Raw genomic sequence first — 21,908 nt, 5'->3', positions numbered from 1 at the left:
AATATAGGCTTTGGTTTTGATATGTAAAAATAATTTTGTTGGGAGAACATTATTTTTAAAAAAAGCATTTCTTTCTATATTATACTAAACTGAAAATATCCTGCTCCTGTAATGGGTCACTTGATTTTTTTTTTCTTAAGATCTTATTTATTTATTCATGAGAGACACACAGAGAGGGGCAAAGACCTAGGTGGAGGGAGAAGGAGGCTCCCTTTAGAGAGCCTGATGTGGGACTCAATCCTGGACCCCAGGATCACTCCCTGAGCTGAAGGCAGATGCTCAACCACTGAGCCACCAGGCATCCTGTCACTTGAATTTTATGGATGGCTTTTATAAACATGGCTATTTCCCAGCATCCCTTGTCATTTGAGAAGTATCAGCTGCAGGCAGCCCTCACTTACAAGCAGGTACCCGTGTTTTAAAGTTGGTTGGAGAGCTAACTCTGTAGAAAATGCTTCCTGAATTACATAGGAACAATGTGGCTAAGGAGGTCAGGTGACTATAGAACAATTTTTTTTCTTGAACTTTCATTTTCTAACTTTTTATTGTAGAAAATGTCTAGCATACACAGAAGTAGAGAGAATAGTATAATGAAACTCCATGTACCCAACACCCAGCCTCATCTTAACAATTATCAACATTTTGCCAATTTCTCACTCAACTTATCAGCTTATAACATGGCTAAGCAATAATTCCAGTTCACTTATATATGACTAAGTTTATAGCATCATTTCCTTGAGAAAATGTATTTTGAATTCTGGCTAGGTATTTCAGGACTGTGCTTTTTAGTTTTGTTGTAGGTTTTATGTATGGGGTGGGGAGAGAGGCTGTGGGTACAGTGGGCCTGAAAGTTCTCAATAATATTTTTTGGAAGAGTAGGGTATTAACCATGGAAAAAATCAATGCTAGATACCTTTTCACTCTAAAATTTATTTTAACGTATAAAAAAGGTACTAAGTTCATTGAAGACTATTCTTATTATATAATAATTAGCCTTTGGCGGGGAGGGACAGAGGCAGAGAGAATCTTTTTTTCTTTTTTCTTTTTTTTTTTAGAAGCAGTGTGCATGTGAGAGGTGGGGGTAGAGAGTAGAGGGTGAGGAGGGTAATAGAATCCCGAGCTGACTCCACACCCAGCACAGAGTCAATGCAGGGCTCAATCTCACGACCCTGAGATCATGACCTGAGCTAAAATCGAGTCACAACACAACTGACTAAGCCACCCAGCCACCCCAAAATTAGCTAAACTTTAAGAGGATATTTGTATCCCCAAAGACACGGAAAGGAGGTTGCCAACAAGATGGTGCCAGAGAATGAGCATGTTGGTGTATTGGTTCCTGAGGCTGCTGTTGTAAACTGTTTCATTCTTTTGCTTCATTTCTTTCTTTCTTTCTTTTTTTTTTATGAATATTTTTTTAAATTTATTATTTATGATAGTCACAGAGAGAGAGAGAGAGAGAGAGAGAGAGAGAGAGAGAGGCAGGGACACAGGCAGAGGGAGAAGCAGGCTCCATGCACCGGAAGCCCGATGTGGGATTCGATCCCAGGTCTCCAGGATCGCGCCCTGGGCCAAAGTCAGGCACCAAACCGCTGCACCACCCAGGGATCCCTCTTTTTTTTTTTTTTTGTTAAGATTTTATTTGTTTATCATGAGAGGCACAGAGAGAGGGGCAGAGACATAGGCAGAGGGAGAAGCAGGCTCCACACAGGGAGCCTGATGTGGGACTCGATCCTGGGATTCTGGGATCATGCCCTGAACCTAAGGCAAACCCTCAAGCAGGCATCCCTCTTTTGCTTCTTTTCAGTGGTCTCCAAGATGAGTTGCTGAAGACACTATCCATGAAGAAAGTATTAAATTCTCTATTTGTATATATTGTTATTCTTTCCATCTAAGAAAGTAAATAAGCATTGCTAATATTTAAGATACAGATAATCATATATTGACCTTTGCTGAAATACTTAGAAATTATCAATAAGACTATTTGAAATATGGGGGATCCCTGGGTGGCTCAGCGGTTTGGCACCTGCCTTTGGCCCAGGGCGTGATCCTGGAGTCCTGGGATCAAGTCCGCGTCGGGCTCCTGGCATGGAGCCTCTCTCTCTCTCTCTCTCTATCATAAATAAATAAATAAATATTTTTAAAAAAATTATTTGAAATATGGATTTATATCCATTATCATTAATGATGAGCTTTACCCTAAGTATATATTATTATGCATTGAGGTGTCCGCTGAACAGAGTACAAAGCTATCAGGAAGGAAAAACTAAAAATTATCAAAAGGCTAATTATTTCATCTTTTTCTCTTAATTCCTATTTTTTACCTTTCATAAAAGCTGTAATATGATAGAATATATATAACTTATAAGTAAATGGACATATTGTGGGTATATACTTAAATTTTTTTAGCTGATAGGAGGTATGATCTAAAAAGTTTAGAGGCTACTAAATTATTGGCTTGCTGATCTATTGTTTTATAATTTCAAAACTTGTTAATATGATTTAATGGTTATCATGTATTAACATAAATAAGACCTTGATTATTTTGGTTCATCTGAGATCATGTTATTTTTCTTTCAAATTTGAATGTCCAGGGATGCCTGGGTGGCTCAGTCAGTTAAGTGTCCAACTCTCTTTTTTTTTTTTTTTAAAGATTCATGAGAGACAGGCAGAGACTTAGACAGAGGGAGAAGCAGGCTCCTTGCAGGGAGCCTGATGTGGGACTTGATCCCTGGACCAGGGATCATACCTTAAGTTGAAGGCAGATGCTCAACGGCTGAGCCACCCAGGCATCCCTAAGTGTCCAACTCTTGATATCAGCTCAAGTCATGATCTCAGAGTCATGAGATTGAAATCCCATTGGTCTCTGCACTGGGTGTGTAGTCTGCTGAAGATTCTCTCCCTCTCCTTCTGCCCCCCTCCCCAATTTTTTTTTTTTTTTGAATGTTCATTTTCTTACTTCTCCTACTATTTACCAGTATGTTTTAAAAAGTGTTCTTTGGGGCACCCTGGGTGGCTCAGCGGTTTAGCGCCACCTTCAGCCCAGGGCATGATCCTGGAGACCCAGGATCGAGTCCCACATCAGGCTCTTTGCATGGTGCCTGCTTCTCCCTCTACCTGTGTCTCTGCCTCTCTCCCTCTCTGTGTCTCTCATGAATAAATAAAAAATTTTTAAAAAGTGTTCTTTGGTCTTCTGAATTGGGTAGATGCTACCCTGAAGGATAGGAAAAGCTGAGATCAAGGCCATTTTGCCAGGCAGAGTCTGTGCCTTTAGCTCTGATTCCATTGCTTCTAGTGATGTGACTGTGAAGGTGACCTTGAAGTAGGCAGTTGGAGGATGTGGATGGTATTGATGCTGGTGCTTCTCTCCCCTGATAGGCTTTTTTCTCTTCTTGATGAGGTCTTTTAGTAGTGTTTATTTTGAATGTTGATTATTTGCTTGAGGCAAATAATTCATAGCATGAAGTCTATATGTCTGTAGGGGTTGTTTTTTTTTTTTTTTTTGTCTTTTACAGGTAAAATCAAATTTGTGTCTAAAGTTCTGTAAATTTAAGGAGACTGTTCCTCCCATATTCTCTAAGTCCATGATCTGTGAGATCATGTTTTGACTGATGACTCCAGTTCTAAACCATTAACACATCAAAAAGAGTTGAAACCTGCAAAGAGAAAACCTTGCTTGTGTTTTAGTTTTGGAGACGACAGAAAAGTAATCACCTTTTTATCTTCTTCAGAGATGATTTCCAGCAGCAGGGGCCCCAAGGCCTGGCTCCATCCTTCTGTTTAGGATTTGCTCCTTCCCTGATAGGCTAGATGAAGGAATGATGCAGGGGAGCTGAGTGACAGGCAGCCTCAAATACCAGCACAGCCATATGATGGCGGAATGTCAGCCTACAAGACACTGGAGATAGATAGGGAAAGCCCCATCGCTTCCCCAGGCCAGAGGGCTGGTGCTTTGTTCTGGTCGGCACAGCATCAAGCTGACCAAGAGAGCATTGGTCTTGACCTACTGGTTGGCCCTGTAACTGAAAGTAGACACAGTAGTAGTTCTTGCAGACTTTATTATTTTGCAAAAGGTTAATTGCAGCTTTTAATCTTTCCAAGCATTAAATGAGTCCATTTATAGATTGTGGCTTGTATTTTCAGAGAGCTATGACTTCTAAATCCAGTGGAGAATTGAAGAGAAACTCCTGACCTTTTACAGAGGGGATCACAGGACCAGTCTGTGGGCCAGACAGCTGCAGCCCGGCTGACTGTGGTCATTGTCCCCCCAGTGTGTGCACTGTCTCCATTTTAACATTTCCAGCCTCAGAAAGAAACAAGGCTTGTCTGAGCTGCTTTAGTGTGGGTTGAGAGCATCTCTGAGTTTTTTAATTGAGCTGTTGAAGTGGAATGAGTTGCTAACTCTATACTATAACTCTTTATCCCCACTACCATGTCCCATAACAAAATAAAATTAGAGAAATATCTTACCTACTGAGAAATTGAGGGTTAAGAGTTTTTGAACAGCTGAGCAGTAGACAGCTGGGCACTATATGGTGAACCAAGTGAAGGCCTTGAAGTTGCTGCACTGCTCTCAAGATTTGATCTTTGACTGATTAGCTCTGGAAATTCTACTTACAGCTCAATCTGGGGTGGTGGTTAAGCCACGGGGGAGAAATTGGCTGATTGATGGTATCAAAAGGCAATTGGGAGATCACTTTCTGCAAGGACAGACTTGTGTGGTTTGGGAACAGAAGCGGGAGAATCATACCTGGCCACCTCTTGGCCCAAGCCTCCAATGGCCATCAGCATCCTGGTTGCCTGACTGACATGGGGCAAGTCGCAGCCCCTGTGAGTCTCTCCAGGTTTCCTCTCAAAGCTTGTGATGTTCTGGAAGGAGCCTGCATGAGGATCAGGAAACGTGAGCACCAGTCATGACACCTGCCTCTCTCTGCTACAGAGGAGTAGTGGCTAATTCAGTTTTTGTCCTGAAAAGCTTTAACATCTTTTAAGATTCTTCCTGAGGTTTCCTTTTCTCTTGTTCTGTGCTATTTTGTGCAATTATAACTTGGTTTTTCTCCTTGGGAGCAGTGGTCAAACCTTCTACTTCAAAGTAACCTCTGCCACTCTCTGTGCTTGGTGGGATCTCTGCTCCCTCTGTGCTTCTTTCTACTTAGCAGCTAGAATACTACTGCAGGCTGTGAAGGGGACACCAGCTTGTCCCACTCACTTGTACAGATTTCATGTAATCCTCACAGGCGCTGTCCGAATTAGGCTACAGTCATGTATTGAGTCAACAAACATTTGTTATGACTCCAATGGTCTTGCAGTGTTTGTACTTACGTAGACCAGGCAGTTAACAGATACAGTGATAGGAGGAAGGTAATAGAAAACAAAGCCTCAGTGATCAGAGAGGCTCCCTAGAAGAAATGTCACTTTTGCCACGACCTAGGGGATGACTAGCCAGACAGAAAGTGGGCCATGCCATGGAGAGGAGGTAGGAGACTGGGCTCAAAGTCAGGTAGACTTGGCTTAAGTCCTGGCTTTGCCACTCTCTGGGCCACTTTTTTTTTTTTTTTAAACCATTCTTTAGGCAAATCGCTTAACCTCTCTTAGAAAATCTTAGGTAATTGGCTGAGGTAGCTAATGTACCTGAAGTGCCTGGATCATACTAGGAGCTCAAATGTCAACTATTATTACAATTATTCTTAAATATCCTATGAGTAAGATTTCTTCCTTTAATATGTATGCAAATTATACCTCAATAAAGTGCCATCAGCATGGAGAAATTCATTATGGCCAGAGCAGAGGGTGATGTGGGGATGGGGGAGGCATGGAACTGAGGAGTAAGCCATGTTAGACCATCTCACTGGCATGAAGACTGAGAGTCTAGGGATAAGCATCATCCAGCCTGGCAGTTAGCAAGTGTTGAAGCCAGGATTAGAATGCAGGTGTGTCAGATGCAGCAGTTCTGCTAATATTTGTGGGTAGGTTGCAGTGCATGTGTTTTGACCAGCAGTATGTCATGTAATCAAGTATTCAGGCCTCACTGAATCAAGGTCAGGCCTCACTGAAGCTAACAAATGATTGTCCACAATAGACGTGCAATTGAAATCCTGATTCATGGGTTGTATTTATTTGTTTGTTGGCAGCTGTGGGCTCTAGCCTCTGATAGCTCCTGAACCTGAAGAAAAGAAAATGGTAGCACAGGAAGCAGGGAACATGAAGATAAAAGGAAGGAAAAGTCACAGGGCCCTTTGTATTGGAATGCAGCCACTGGTGGTTCTGAAAGGAGTGGGTGGGGAAGAGGAGGCTCAAGCCAGCCCTGAACCAGAAGGGAACTTGGAGCCCCCTTGACCTTTCCCAAGGGAAGGCATCTCCTAGAATGTTTCCCCAGGCCTACCCTCGCCTCTCACTGCTGTGTCCTCTCATGGGTCAGGTGTGGGGTTTTGTTCCTAAACTGTGTAGGACTTGAAACTCTCTTTTCTCCTCCACATGCCTCTGTATATCCAGTGGTTCTAATATTGCTGCAATTTGGCAAGTGGTAGAGAGTGACCTGTCAGAGCAGTCAGCGAAGAACAAACACATATCATCTTGGAACTGTGGCCATGTTGGGGGTCTTGGGTTGTAGCCCAACAAGAATTCTGGAGGGCTGGCTCTTGGCTTGGGTAGGAGCTCAGGCTGCTGGATCGAGAGCAAATCCTTGAAGCACTGTGGAAATGGTTATTCTTGTTAACCAGATAAAGGAAGTTTACCAGGAATAGTAATGGGGCAGCAGTTTGTTAGACTAGTACTGAGCAATGGTTCTTCACCAGTGATCCTGTAAACAGGTGAGCTGAAGCATGCTTGTGTCCTAATACATGTGCCTGTGTGTCCTGTTGTCTTTTCTACTAAAAAACAGAGGAATAAGCAAAAACTTAAGGTAAGTTTGTTCACAAATTGAGTATCTTTTAATGATCTTATAGAACTGTAAGGGTTTTCAAAAACTTTAGCCTTTTACTTAGATTACTTTTATACTTTTTAAGATTGCATGTTAGTTTTTTTTTTAAGTTTATTATTTTTAGTAATTTCTACACCCAACATGGGACTTGAACTCATGACCTTGAGATCAGGAGTCATGTGCTCTTCTGACTGAGCCAGCCAGATGCCCTGCCCTGCGTGTTAGCTTTTTAAAGTGGTTTTGAATTTCTAAGATTGGATGTTTCATCTGGAGATTACTTAGATTATCTTCTCTCATGTAATTTGGTAAAGCAGAGTGTAAAACACAGCATAAAACTGCATGTGTTGGAGGTTTGAGCAAGAAGGGCACCTGGCTGGCTCAGTACAGCATATGACTCTTGATCATGAGTTGAGGCCCCATGTTGGGCATAGAGATTGCTTAAAATAAAATAAAATTTAGAATCCTGGAGGTACAGTAAGAGAAGAGAGGAGGATGTTGATCGATCTGCTTGAGCCTGGTGTCTAGGCTCAAAAGCCAGAACCTACGTATTGGATGTGTACTAATATAAGTAGCTGCTAGCCACATGGTGCTGTTGAGCGCTTGCAGTGCAGGTGGTTCAACCTGAGATGTGCTCTAAGTGTGAAATATGTGCTGGATTTTGAAGGCTTAGTACAAAACAAAGAATGTAAAATATAATTAGAAATTGTTAATGTTATATGTTGAAATGATAATATTTGGGTATACAGACGACCACTGAACCAACTCCCTGTGCAGTCGGGAATATTCTTGTATAACTTTGGATTCCCCTAAAACTTAACTACTAATAACCTGTTGTTGATCAGGAAGCCTTACCAATAACAAATAATCAACATATATTTTGTACAGTATGTGTATTATATACCATATTCTTAAAATAAGCTGGAGAAAAAAATATTAAGAAAATCATGAGGAAGAGAAAGTACATTTACATTAATATACTGTATTCATTGAAAAAATCTGCCCATAAGTGGACCTGCACAATTCAACCCATGTTCAAGGGTCAACTGTATTGAGTTAAATACATTGTTAAAATTAATTTCACTTGCTTTTTTCTTTTTTATTACTACTAGACAATTTAAAATTAGATATTTTCATGATACATATTTAGGGTTTATATTATATTTCCAACAGATAGTGCTTCCTGGGACAACTCTACATTTTCTGACTTACTAGGAAAAATAAAATGAAAGCAATTGGAGAGAAACAACCTTTTTTTCCCCAAAATGTCTCTTATTCATAAATCATTTAACCTGTGCAATCTCAGAAGTTTCAAAACAGCTCACACTACTTACTCTATTTCTCAGAAACTGTCCTGTTATTTGAGAATAACTTCATAATATGCTTTTTTTTTTTTTTCTTTCAGCCTTTTCTAATCTGGTGATATCTAGATGACAACTTATAATGCTGGGTATTTTAGCCAAAATTCCAGTATCATGTTAGTTCTATTGGCTTTTTACGTGTCCACTATAATTTTACATAGATAGAAACAAATGAAAAATCTTATATGGAGATATTGTAGAAACATTTGACATATCAAATTATTATTATAACTGAATAATCAGTAAAAAAAAAAAGGTTTAACATCTCCGCTAAGATATAATATGGACCCCACAGAGGGTGTCACCTCAAATAGCCTGTGTTCTAGGTAGGAAATGTACACTCAGAGTGAAATAATTCATGAAGAGCATTCCCAAGTGGGGACTGCATGGCTAAATAGCTCATAAATGACATGATAAAAGTTACTATTTTAATCTCATTGTCATTCCCTGGGACTAAGAAATGTTTAAGCACCAGTCCTTCCATCCCTTCCTCCACAGATTCTTCTTAGGTTTAGTAGCACTGCAAGTAAATACAGCCTGGCCTTTGAGCATGGCTCTGAAGCAGCCCAGAAAAATCAGATCTGCTTCACGTTCTTTATTAATCTAGTTGCCCTTAGAACTTTAGGCCTAGTAAACGTATTTCTTTAAGAAAGTATTTTCTGCAACCAAATTGGATAAAAAGAAAACCGTGGATTATATGCCAGGAGATCTTTAGTAAAAATGTTGTGTGGAACATATTAGACAAACATTGTTTAGAAAGACATATTTATAGAAAATGTATATTTTTTATAGTGTACATGGAACATTCACCTGATACACCATATTATAGTGAATGTTCGAATTTAACGAACTTAAAAAACTTAGTGAATAAAAAATGAAGTTAAAAGAACGGAAATTTTATAAAGCATGTTTTCTGACCATCATGAAATTAAACTAAAAACCAATAACAAAGATATCTGGAAAATTCTCAAATATTTGGAAATTAAACAGCATACTTCTAATTACCCTGTTGGTCCAAAGAAAGCCACAGGGGCAGGTAGAAAATATTTAAATGAAATGAAATTAAAAATATAGCATATCAAAAATTACAGCTGACACAGTGCTTAGAGGGAAATTAATAGCAGTAAGTGCTTATTTTAGAAGTACTAATTACTGATATTAGGTAATATTACTAGACTCTACAGACTTAAAAGCATAATAGGGAAATATTACAGACTATATGCCCAGAAGTTGAACAACTTATATGAAATAGACAAATTCCTTATAAGACACAAACTACAAAAGCTCACTCGAGAAGAAATAGTGTGATTTCCAGTAGAAACTTAAAAAAAGAATTCATAGTTTATTATTTATTTATTTATTTATTTATTTATTTATTTATGTTATTTAAATTCAATTGAATTCATAGTTTAAAACCTTTCTATAAAGAAAACTCCAGGCTGAGATAGCTTCCTTGGCAAATATGCCAAACCTTTAAGGAAGAAATATTTTATACAAATATCCAGAAAATAGGAGAAGGGACACTTCTCAGCTTATTATATGAGGCTAATTAATATTGAAAGATATTGCAAGAAAACTATAGATCAGTTTCCCTTATGAGCTTAGAGGGACAAGTGAACAAAATATTATTAGTAGCCAAATTCAGCAACGTATGAAAAGGATAATTATAGTACTGTGCTGGTAAACTGGCTCTCTGGGTTAAGGGGAAGCCCTCTTTGTACTGTTCACTGATTTCCATGGTATAGAAAATCCCACAAAAAAACGAAAAACTCCCACCACGGCCAGTTGTAAGCTACCACTGTGAGGTCCCCAAGCACAGAGTCAGGAAGAGATGTGTAGAATTAGCTCTTGTGAGCTGGGATAATCCAACTTCAGCACATTGTGACCAATACATAATTTTACTAAGAATGTAAGACTGTTTCAACATTCAAAAATCAATGAATGTACTAAGTAAAAAGCCAAAAAACTATGAACCAAAAAATGTGCTTGGTTCTATACTTAGCCAAATAAACCTACCCAAACTGATACCCTGGTAGTACAGTCCATTCCGGGTCCCACTGTGCTCTGTGTCGCTTGCCCCTGTTCATTTCATTGCTCTGATCATTGCAACACCTAGATTACACCCTCTTCCTGTGGCCACTGCTTGCTCATTCAACATTTTTAATGACTGCAGTGATGCACTGGGAGGAAGGAGAGATATTCCTAACTCATGCAAAAAAAAAAACAAAAAACAAAAACCCCCATAAAACTGTGCTAAGATATATAAAATTATATAATTAGCTCATAAATTTCACACACACCCCACGAAAAAGTACTTTTGTCTGTTTTTACTTAACATTCAGAATACTCTTGGTGATGACCATTTTCTTCTTTTTTTTTTTTTAAGATTTTGTTTATTTGAGAGAGAGTGGAGAAAGAGCACGAGCTGGGAGGGGCAAAGGAAGAGGGAGAAGCAGGCTCTCTGCTGAGTAGGGAACCCAATGCAGGGCTCGATTCCAGGACTCTGGGATCAGGATCTGAGCCAAAGGCAGATGCTTAACTGACTGAGCCATCTAGGCACCTGGTGATGACCTTTTAACGGTTACTCCAGGAGGGTTGTAAAAATGAAGACCTAATTCTCTATTGATTTGGGAGCACGCTTGGGTCAAAAATCCTGTCCTTTAAAAAATTTTTGTATCAACTCCTAACACATTACTTGGGATATAGACTCAGTGCATGTTTTGATGAATGGATAAATAAATAAAAAAGAGAATTCTAAGGATTCCTCATTTGCAGAGGCTTCAGGTCGGGACTTCAGTGTGAGGCTCAAGTACACATTGTGGAAATGGCCATTCTTTGAAAAGAAGGACATTCTCAGTTGCATTGTGATTTTTAGTACCTCTCTGGTTCAAAAACATGTATAAAATGAGGGGAGTATAAGGGTGCTGAGGTTGCTCAGTTGGTTAAGCATCCTACTCTTGATTTCAGCTCAGGTCATGATCTCAGGGTCTGAGATTGAGCCCTGCATTGGTTTCTTCATTCAGTGGGGAGTCTGCTTGAGATTCTCTCTCCCTCTTCCTCTGCTCCCCTCCCCCATGTGCACATGCATACACTTTCTCTCTAAATCGTGAAAAAAAAAAAATGGGTATGGAAGGGAATCAATTAAAATTCCCAAGAGAACTTCTTTTAAAAAGATCTGGGCCACTATATCATCTGAAAAAGGACTGTGGGGCAGGTAGAGTATTAGATGATAAATATTGAGTATTGCTATGAGAATAGCTTTAGCATAATTTTATGGTGTGTTGTCCATACATATTAATATATGTGCTCCTTTTAAAGATCAATGTATAAGTACATTTGTGTTGATTGAGGGGGGACCTGGGACATAATATAACTCATTTAAGTTACTATATATCTTTTGATTTTGACATACTGTTGATCATATCTATAATACTTAATGCCTAATATCATCTGCCTTACTGTGTGATTTCAGTGAGTTAGTAATGGAGTGGTAGTTCTCTCAGTCCTGGAATGGTAGCGTGAATGAATATGATCTGTGAAATTCCAAAGATGTTTTGCAGGTGAGCTGAGAAGAGGATGAGTTTGGCAAATTGAAGAAGGCCAGACTGGGTGGGATTATTCACACCTAGAGGTCAGGCTGAAAGACTTTCTCTATTTACATGAATAACACGTTTGGGGAAAAAAAAAAAAAAAAAACACGTTTGAGTTTCCTGATTTGCTTGTTATCTTTTAAAAAGGAAAGAAAGTTTGCCTGCATGGTTCAGTTGGTTAAGTGTCTGCCTTTGGCTCAGGTCATGATCCCAGGGTCCTGGGATCAAGCCCCATGTCAGGCTCCTTGCTCAGCAGGGAGCTTGTTTCTTCCTCTCCCTCTGCAACTTTCTCTGCTTGTGCTCACTCTGTTTCTCTCTGTCATATAAATAAATAAAAATCTTTAAAAAAATAATTAATAAAAAAGAACCTTTTATTTAGAGAAATGGACATTATCATTATCCCTCCAAATTCATATTTTTAGTTATCAAAAACCTAGCAGATTACACCTCAACACTGATTATCATTCTTCAAGCTTCGCATTTGTCTTAGCAACCTCTAGTTACCAGTGCCTTGATACTTGCGTCACAGATTTGGTTTCAGTGTCCCGAATACTTTCATTTTTGTATCGAATAAGATTTGTGTTTATTCTAATTTCACTAATGGAAGTTTTTCTCCATCAGGGATGGATGAATGAGATTTACAACTATGATCCAGAAACCTACCATGCAACTTTGACGCATTCAGTCTTTGTTCGACTTGAGGGTGGGACCTTAAGACTTTCAAAGCCCAATAAAAATATATCTAGGAGGGCAAGCTACAATGAAACAAAGCCAGAGGTTACCTACATCAGCCAGAAAATCTACGACCTTTCAGACAGCAAGGTAAGCCTGCTAATTTGAGAAACTTAAATGAAAGAAAAGCATTTGGAATCTTGGTTGTTCTACTGCATTTTTCCCCTCAAAAAGGTGTATGTGTATTGTGTAATATGTATATATGTGTGTGCACATGTGTGTTTAAAGTATTATTATAATTTAGGGCAGTACCCTTCATGCAAATCCCCCAAGCATCTTTTTAAATGCAGATTCTAAGTGCAAGTCTGAATAGCCTGAGAGTCTGCATTTTTATGAGCTACCAGGTGATACTCTGGTGCTGGTCCATGGACCACACTTTGAGGAACAAAGGCATAGCACACTCATCTGACTTTGAGAGTTAACTTTTTCAGTCCAATGAAAAGCTATGAGTAGTGGTGCTAGGGTAATAATGAATGAAGACTGAAAATTATGGCTATGCAACATAACTACATTTGAGAAGTATTATATACTACTGTTGAGAATGTAAATTGTTTATTTTTTTTAGATTTATTTATTTATTTATTTATTTATTCATTTATTTATGATAGAGAGAGAGAGAGAGAGAGAGAGAAAGAGAGAGAGAGAGAGAGTGTCAGAGACACAGAAGGAGGGAGAAGCAGGCTCCATGCCAGGAGCCGGGAGCCTGACGTGGGACTCGATCCCGGGACTCCAGGATCGCGCCCTGGGCCAAAGGCAGGTGCCAAACCGCTGAGCCACCCAGGGATCCCCCTGTAAATTGTTTATTATTCCAAAAAATCTATATGTTCTCTGTTGTTATAACTCAAGCGAGTGAGCTTTAAGTTTACCCTGAATGGCAGAAGTATTTAAAATCATTTTTGTATAAATTCATTTTTAACTTGAGACTGATAAACTTGAGCTTCCCATCTAGATCTAATTCGATAAACTTTTTTTTTTCAAATTTAAAGTTGATCCAGGGTTATGAAACTTAATTGATGATAACCTGCTTAATAATTTTTGTGCCACTGTTACCTGAAAATTATAGATACTTGTAATTCTTGCAAAGTTCTAAAATATCTACTTCTGGAATGGGTTTGAAGAATAACAAGTCACTTCTAAAAATTTATCCCAGTTTCTATATTCCTGTTGTAGATGGGTGGTAATTATTTTACGCTCATTATTTTAGTCAAAAAAGCTATAAAGTTTGCATTTGTTTCCTGCATAATATTAATGCACAGTGTGGCTAGTTCTTAATTTCTTATGTCAATCATCATTTCTCTCTCCTGTAGATTTATCTCGTGCCTAAAAGTTTGGCTCGAAAACGAATTTGGAATAAAAAGTACCCCATTTGCATTGAACTTGGTCGACAAGATGACTTTATGTCTAAGGCCCAGACTGATAAAGAGACTTCTGAAGAAAAGCCACCAGCTGAGAGAGAGCTGGGAGGCGAGGACCCTAAGAAGCCACCCCATCCTCAGGAGGGAACAAGATCTGGCCAGCGAGATCAGATACTATATCTCTTTGGGAGAACTGGCCGAGAGAAAGAGGAGTGGTTTAGGCGATTTATTCTGGCATCTAAACTGAAGTCAGAAATCAAGAAGCCACCTGGTGTTTCTGGAAGTAAACCAGGTAATGACACGTGCTAAATGCTCCAGTATTTTTAAAAGGCACATGGGCAAGGGAGAGAGATTCCCAGGTAGGAAGGAAGGAAAGCCACCCTGAACTGATGATGGTCTGCTACCTAAGGAGTGTACCTAGGAGTCATTTACCTTTTAGGTTGATCACTGTGCTGATCACTTCTAGGCAGCCCTGTGTACCAAACCATTTAACCAGTTTTGGAACAGCTTGCAGATATATAGTTTTTCACCTCTGTTGGTTCCTTAGGATTATATTTATTTGTACTTTATATTGTGACTCCTCTGAGAGAAGAAACCTCAGGAGAATCCTGGTTGTGATAAGGAGATGGATGAGTCAGGGCAGTATATCAGATTAGTGCTCTCAAACTCCTGGCTGTAAACATGGTTCTCTAAACCTGAGATCACCATAAAAATGCAGAGTCTCCTGGCCTCCTGATTCATATTTGTACTGATAATTGAGCCTCTGCTCATTTCCTGTCCTTCTGCCCCATGTATGCTACTTGAACCCTCACTGAACCTTTCAGCATTCTCCAGACATACTGGGATCTGTCATCGCTTTTGCATGTGCTCTTCCCTCTACCTGGAGTGTTCTTCCTCCCACCTGCACCAGGAAAATGCCAACTATTTCTTCCAGAGGCAGCCCAGAGGACACTACCTGTGAAAGTTAGTCCTGGTCTCTCTTGGGTGGAGATAGTCACCCTCTTCTTTCTGCCCTGAAAGTCCTTTAGTCATGCTTCAGTTACAATGATTTTTATAGAGGGCTGTGATTTACTTGCCTAGGTGCCCAAACCCAAGGGCAGGGATTATGTCTTATTCTTTGTTTCATGTGGAATTGGCCCAGAGAAACTGCTTGATAAAAATCTTTGTTAAATGAAAGATGACAGGTCTGGAATTGCCATGACCTATGGGTAAACAGTTAGCTTTCTGCCCACTTTTCATTTGTCCATGGGGTATGTCAGTTCCGTATTTGACCTTAAATGATCACAAGGAAAAAAGAAAAAGGTACTTACCACATGGACTTCATGGCTTTCAGTTCCTCTGAATTGTCTTAGGGAAGAATAAAAACTTTTAAAAAATGATCTGTTATTAGAGTGGAAGATGTTTTCCAAGATAGTAAATAACCTTATAAATATTTTTTTTAAACACTCGTTAGCATTTTAGCTAGTTTTCAACTCAGCCCAGGGAGGTTTGTTTGATGTACCATTGACTTTGCAATTGTTTCCTTCACGTGCATTAACAGCCAGCCCTCTTTGCTGCAGGTGTTTTGCCTTCACACAGCAGACACAACAGTCCCTCAGGGCACCTGACCCACAGCCGCAGCAGCAGCAAAGGCAGCGTGGAGGAGATCATGTCCCAGCCGAAGCAGAAGGAGCTGGTGGGCAGTGTGCGGCAGAAGATGCTTCTGGACTACAGTGTGTACATGGCCAGATGTGTCCCCCAGGAAAACCGAAGCCCCCAGAGGAGCCCTGTGCAGAGTGCGGAAAGCAGCCCCACGGCTGGGAAGAAGGTAAAGCTGGCTGCCTGGGCTGTGGCTATACTGCTTTTCTACTCAAACTCATTTCTTCATACATAAGCGCTTGGCACTGCTCTAGGCACTGGGGACACAGTAATGACCAAGATAGATAAGGGCCTTGCCCTCAGGGAGCTTATACTCTAGTCAGGGAGACAGCAAGAAACAAACATCTGGTGGTGGCAAGAATTAAAATAAAGCCAAGTAAGGGGGAATGGAAAGTGGCCAGACTGCTGTTTTAGAGTGGTGGTCCAGGAGGGCCTCCTTGAGGAGGTGACATTTGGGCACAGACCTGACCAAAGTGAGGAAGTGAGCCCTGGGCTGTGTGTGGGAGGAGCCTTCCAGGTGAGGGGACCAGCAAGTGCCAAGACCCCAAAGCAGGGATGTGGTTGGAGTATAAGGAACTGTGATGAGGCCCTGCAATGACGGAGAGGTAGGGCCTCATGGGATCAGTTCTAAGGAGGATTTAAGTTTAAAAATGGCTGTCCATGGAGAGTGGGGTGGCAGGGGGCACCCTTGGGGCTGTGGGGGATGGGGCTATGATGAGGGAGAGCAGTGAGTGGTGAGAATGGCTGCAGTTGGGATATGTGTTGGAGGGGAGCTGGTTGGATTTGCTGATGAATTAGATGTGGGTATGAGAGAACCAGAGGGGCCTTTGACCTGAGCAACTGGGCAATCAGGGAAGTTCTCAGAATCATTAGTAATAAAGGTCTTAATTCCTCAGTTATGTTTGTATTCTCAGATTCTTGGACTCATTAGCTATGTCCAGTGCTTTTGAAGATTTACCACGAGCATTCCTCCTGTAGAGTAACAAGCTGGCCATTGACTCAGGATCATTTGCAATAAGATAGCTAATCTAAGCTGCCATATGCCAGATTCTATTAGGCACTGCAATAGAATTACTCTGACCCCTTCAACAGTCTTGCAGATGAATGGTATTCTCTATTTTGCAGATGAGGAAACAGGTTCACAAGAATTAAGTAGCTTAATTTCACAGTTGCTAAGTGATGGCGTAGACAAAACCTGATCTGACACTCGTAGGCCCTCAGCTGCCACCACTGCCATTTTGGTGCTGGACCTGAGGCTTCCTGCCACTCCTCCACTCATGCTCTAAGCACCACCTCTGGCCTGTGTAGCACAAAACCCGATTTTCTCCTGTTCAATAACTTACTGAAATGTTTGACCTCTTCAAGTGACCATATCTCTGTTCTTCATGGAAAGCACTTGGTGCCTTCTCTGTGCTGTTCGTCAGTCATGGGTTTTGACTCATTCCGTTGATCCTCTTCAGTGGGGAAGAGGCCCCTGAACCTTCATTCAGCTGACTTTGTCAGGCCAAAAAGACCATGTGCCTCAGCTGGTCCCTTCCTCACTGCCTCTGCTTTCTGACCTAAGTTACCAACTAGAGTGGGAAGTAGGCCTTCCTCTAGCGTGGAGTTGGGTAATAAAAGACTATTCTAGGAATGTCCTGTTTACAACCAGTGAATCCCCCTACCCCAAATTCCTTTTGTCCCTAGGTTGTCAGCTATCTGGATTCTCATCAGCTTCAGGGAAATCAGGGGGAGAATTGTATACTAATGTAAGAAAATTGTCTAATGATAATGCTTGCTTTTTAAAAGAGTTCCTTAAATTAAAAATACAAAAACATGTCTTTGAACATAGTTTCCTCAGTGTGTTACCTATACATGTGTCCTGTCCTTGCTGGAGTCTATGGAAACCCCACCATGGGCTGGGAGGCCCCAATGGCACATAACGTAGCCCCTCCACCCAGCATTGCTTCCCCCCCAGCAGGGGGGAGTTTTCTAGTGCAAACCTCCTTTCTGAGTACTTGGCATTTACCTCTTTAAGCACCAAAACATGTCTTTCCTTTCCTAAATCTGATGAAAATCTTTAAAAACCACATTGCGTTTCCTGGCCCCCTTAGGCAGAGCAGGCATGGATGATTTAATCTTGATAATTTAAGGACTTAACAAACAGAAATTCAGGCTTGTCGTCATGCAGGCCTACTTGAGGTTGGAGACCTTTCACCCCCATCTGAGCTATCCCAGGCTGCAGATTGTGCAGTAGTTTCTCTGGATTGTCTGTTGGCTGGTGTTGGTATATGTCCTTCTAGTGGATTTTCCTTGAGTGCTAATGCCCATCTCCCACCCCTACCCTTAATATAACAATTCTAGTTTGTGTAGGCTGGGAAACCAGAAAGCCAGAATTGGGGGGGGTGCGGAATACAGTATTGTGCAAACAGGATGACTGTCCTTAAAAAAGGATCTTTGGAAGAAAGCACATGAAGTCCATTGCTGTGCTCCTGCATCCATTTGACCTGCCTGAAGCGTGTGTGGGCCATGTCCTGGCTCTCAGGGGTGGTCTGCTAGTTAAGACAGTCTTGAATAAGCTGTTATTTAACTATTTACTCTGTGCCTCTGATATCACAAGTCCAGGAGAAACTCAAAGGGCTCAGAGACACAAATGAACCTTTGACATCTCTTCATGTTACAGTGTCACATAGTCAGTGTCAGCCACCAGCCAGAGCTTACCCAGGGTAGCAGGCCCCTTCCTCTTTCAGAGAAGGAGCTTGGGACACAGCTCCAGATTTTGCCTCAACTTCTCTTCTCCCTACTCTCCCCCTGCTGCTGCCTCTTGTTGGCCATGGTCAAAGCGTATCTTACCCTGAGGGCTCCGAGACTAATGGCAACTTCCACCTGCTGGGCCTCCTTTCTGACATGTCACCCACTGCTAAGCTAGATTTGGAGGTAAATAAGGCCACTGGGGCTCAGGAGTCAAACCACTGTTAGAAACACTTAGGGTATAATTAGTAAATATAGACAAAGTTTGCATGAAACAATGCTAAAACGCTTTTGGTGATCATCCTTCCTTAAAGTATAATTTATTATTAAATTATTTACTATTATTTATTATAATAAATACAAATATTTATTATTTATTATTAAAAACATAACCAGGGGATTCTGCATATTGAAACCATTTTGGAGCTCAAAATTGGAATCATAAAATTACTATTTTGGGGGAAGGACCTGGTTCTCCAGATGTGTAGTGGTTAGTGACCAGCCACTGAGCCCTGACTTGCCCTTGTGACTGCTTTGTCCCACAGCCACAGACTGTGCAAGCCTCTGAATCTCTGTGGTGTTTGAGCCATTTTCTCACTGTTCAGGCCACTTAACCTCTAGAGTAGTTGAGAGACCATGAGGCTGGCTGGGGAGACCAGAGCTTTATTGTCTTGTCAAGGTAGTCGGCTTGGTTGGAGGAGGAGATTTTAATAGTAATTCAGAAAACCAGAAAATAAGGAAACTCTTTTGAAACTAAGAGCACACTGTATGTTAAGAGGGAAGCTCTCTTTTAAAAAATGTCTAAGGGTGGCACAGTATTACCCCTAGTGTGGTTACCTCAAGAAGAGACCACACAGGCTGCCTGCAGATTTGCTCAGGGGTGTGAGGCCAGAGAGGCTACTAGTTCTGTGTGCCCCAGAGTGGCCTGCCTGGGAGAGAGGACCATCGGTGGGGCAGTGCTTTGCCTATCCTTGAGGCAGGTGCAAGGCTCTAGTATTCAGATCATGTCACACACTTCCACACTCATTATTCAGGGAAGATCCTAAATGTTTAGAAATAATGTAAGCTTCACAGGTTTGGAGAGTCCTGTCTTCATTATTACGGTTGTACTAATTATCTTGTCACCTATTAACTGGATCATGAGACAAGAACCCCTAAAAAGCAAATAGGAATCCAACAGAAACCAGGAAATCTTAGTTGGCATAGTGGTTTTCCAAGGCTTCCCCTTTCCTGCTCAAAGTCAGCTTTTCAGACATTTAAAAGTAGAATTAAAAAGTGCTCTTCATACAGTGAATAAAAAATATGAAGCCATAGAGCCATTTTAAACATAAATTTTAGAAAGGATACAGAAGAGAGTGCCAAGCAATTCAAGGAGGTAGGAGGGAGAGAATAGTCTTTTCAACAAATGGGTGCTGGAACAACTGGTATCCACATGGCAAAAGAATGAAGTTGAACCCCTACCTCACACCATATACAAAAACTAACTCAAAAGGATTGTAGACCTCAATATAAGAGCTAGAACTATAAAACTCTTAGAAGAAAACACAGGAGTAAATCTCTGTGGTTTAGGGTTAGGTAAAGCTTTCTTAGATAAGATACCCAAAAGTACATGCAACCAAAAAAATTTTAAAAGATAAGTTAGATTTCGTCAAAATTAAAAACTTTCGTGCTGCAAACAATACCAATAAGATCGTGAAAGACAACCCATAGAATGGGAGAAAATATCTGCAAATCATATATCTGATATTCTGTTACCTAGAATAAACAAAGGACTTAAAATGGAATACTTAAAAGGTAAATGACCTAATTAAGAAGTGGGCAAAGGGGAGTGCCTGGGTGGCTCAGTCAGTTAAGTGTTTGCCTGGGATTAAGCCCTGCACCTGGTTCCCTGCTTAGTGGGGAGCCTGCTTCTCCCTCTCCCTCTGCAGCTCCCACTGCTTGTGCAAACACACACACACACTCTATCAAATAAATAAATAAAACCTTAAAAAAAAGTGGACAAAGGATTTGAATAGACATTTCTCTAAAGAAGAAATACAGATGGCCAGTGAGCCTAGAAAAGATACTCAGTCATTAGTCATCCGGGAAATTCGATTCGAAACCATAATGAGATACCACTTCACAACCACTAGGATGGCTAGAATGAATAATAATAATAATAATAATAATAATGAATAATAATAATGAATAATAGCAAGTATTAGTGAGAAGATTTCTATAAAGAAAGTAGAACCATTATGGGTTGATGGTGGGAATGTAAAATGATTCAGCTGCTGTAGAAAGCACTTTGGTAGTTTCTCAAAGTAAACATATAGCTATGTGATGTAGCAATTTCACCCTTAGGTATATATCCTAGAGAAATGAATAGAAACCTATGTCTGCACAAAAACTTGTACACAGATGTTCATGGCAGCGTTATTCACAATAGCCCAAAGTGGAAGCAACTGAAACTTACATCAAGTATGGTGTATACACACAATAGAATGTTATTCTGTAATAGGAATAATGTGCCAGCACCTGCTACAGCATTGGTAAATCTCAAGAACATTATGCTTACAAGAGAAGTCAGTCACAAAAGAACATGTTGCAGGATTCCATTTGTATGAAATATCTAGAATAGGTGAATTTGCTGAGATATATTAGTGGTTGGTTGCCTGGGGCTTGTGGGGAGAGGTGTTGGTGTTGGGGATGGGGCTAAAGGGGATGGTGCCGGTGGGGACGGTGGTAGCAGGGATGGAGTTGGGGAAGAATGGCAAGTAACTGCTAAGGGATACAGGGTTTCTTTGGAGGGTAATTAAAATGTTCTAAAGTTGGAGCACCTGGGTAGCTCAGGCATCCAACTCTTGATTTCAGCTCAGGTTGTGATCTCCAGGTCATGAGATCAGGCCCCACTGGGAGCTCCAAGCTCAGCAGGAAGTCTGCTTCCTCTTCTCTCTACCTCTGTCCCTCACCATTTCTGCACATGTATGTATGTGCTTGCTCGCTCTCAAAGATTTTTTTAAATGTTCTAAAGTTGATGGTGGTGATAGCTTCATAATTCTGTGAATATGCTAAAAACCATAGATTGTACTCTCAGATAAATGGGTGAATTGTGTGTTATGTAAACTATATCTCTGTAAAGCTGTAAAAAAAAAAAAAAAGAAGATTCAAAACCATGTTAGTTTGATCCAATTTTGTTGTTTTAAAAAGTTCTGTATCCTGAAAAGTATCCTAAAAGCATACATTGAAAAAAAACTGATAGAAAAAAGAAAATAGAACTCTCTTACAACCAGTGAATCCCCCTACCCCAAATTCCTTTTGTCCCTAGGTTGTCAGCTATCTGGATTCTCATCAGCCTTACATTTGGATAGTGGGGTTATGGGTGTTCTCTGCAATAAATATGTATTGTTTTTATAATTGGGGAAACAGCTAACAGATCTGGAGTAAAGGTCTTCCATTGTGTCTTCTGGACCCAGTAGTCCTCTGTCAAACCCTAGTGGCACCAGATTGTGTATGACCAAACCTTTAGAGCAGAGGCACTAAGCTCTCTTTGGAACAAAAAAAACTGGGCTGGCCTTGGCCTCCTGGCCATTTGTTACAGCAAAGATTA

At 40.6% G+C, this 21,908-nt stretch overlaps 1 protein-coding gene across 3 annotated transcripts in view; it reads left to right on the top strand.

Moving 5' to 3' along the window:
* The window catches only part of TEX2 (testis expressed 2), a 100,230-nt gene that overhangs the window by 49,225 nt on the left and 29,097 nt on the right, over positions 1-21,908 (top strand). For all 3 annotated transcript variants that reach the window (XM_041724599.1, XM_041724597.1, XM_041724598.1), the window contains 3 exons: positions 12,486-12,686; positions 13,904-14,243; positions 15,511-15,758. In XM_041724599.1, the coding sequence (XP_041580533.1) occupies positions 12,486-12,686; positions 13,904-14,243; positions 15,511-15,758 (789 nt within the window). The remainder of the gene's footprint in view (positions 1-12,485; positions 12,687-13,903; positions 14,244-15,510; positions 15,759-21,908) is intronic.

This window comes from Vulpes lagopus, chromosome 12, assembly GCF_018345385.1.
Source record: "Vulpes lagopus strain Blue_001 chromosome 12, ASM1834538v1, whole genome shotgun sequence".
Lineage (NCBI taxonomy): Eukaryota > Metazoa > Chordata > Mammalia > Carnivora > Canidae > Vulpes > Vulpes lagopus.
This window is presented reverse-complemented; position numbering and strand designations above follow the sequence as displayed.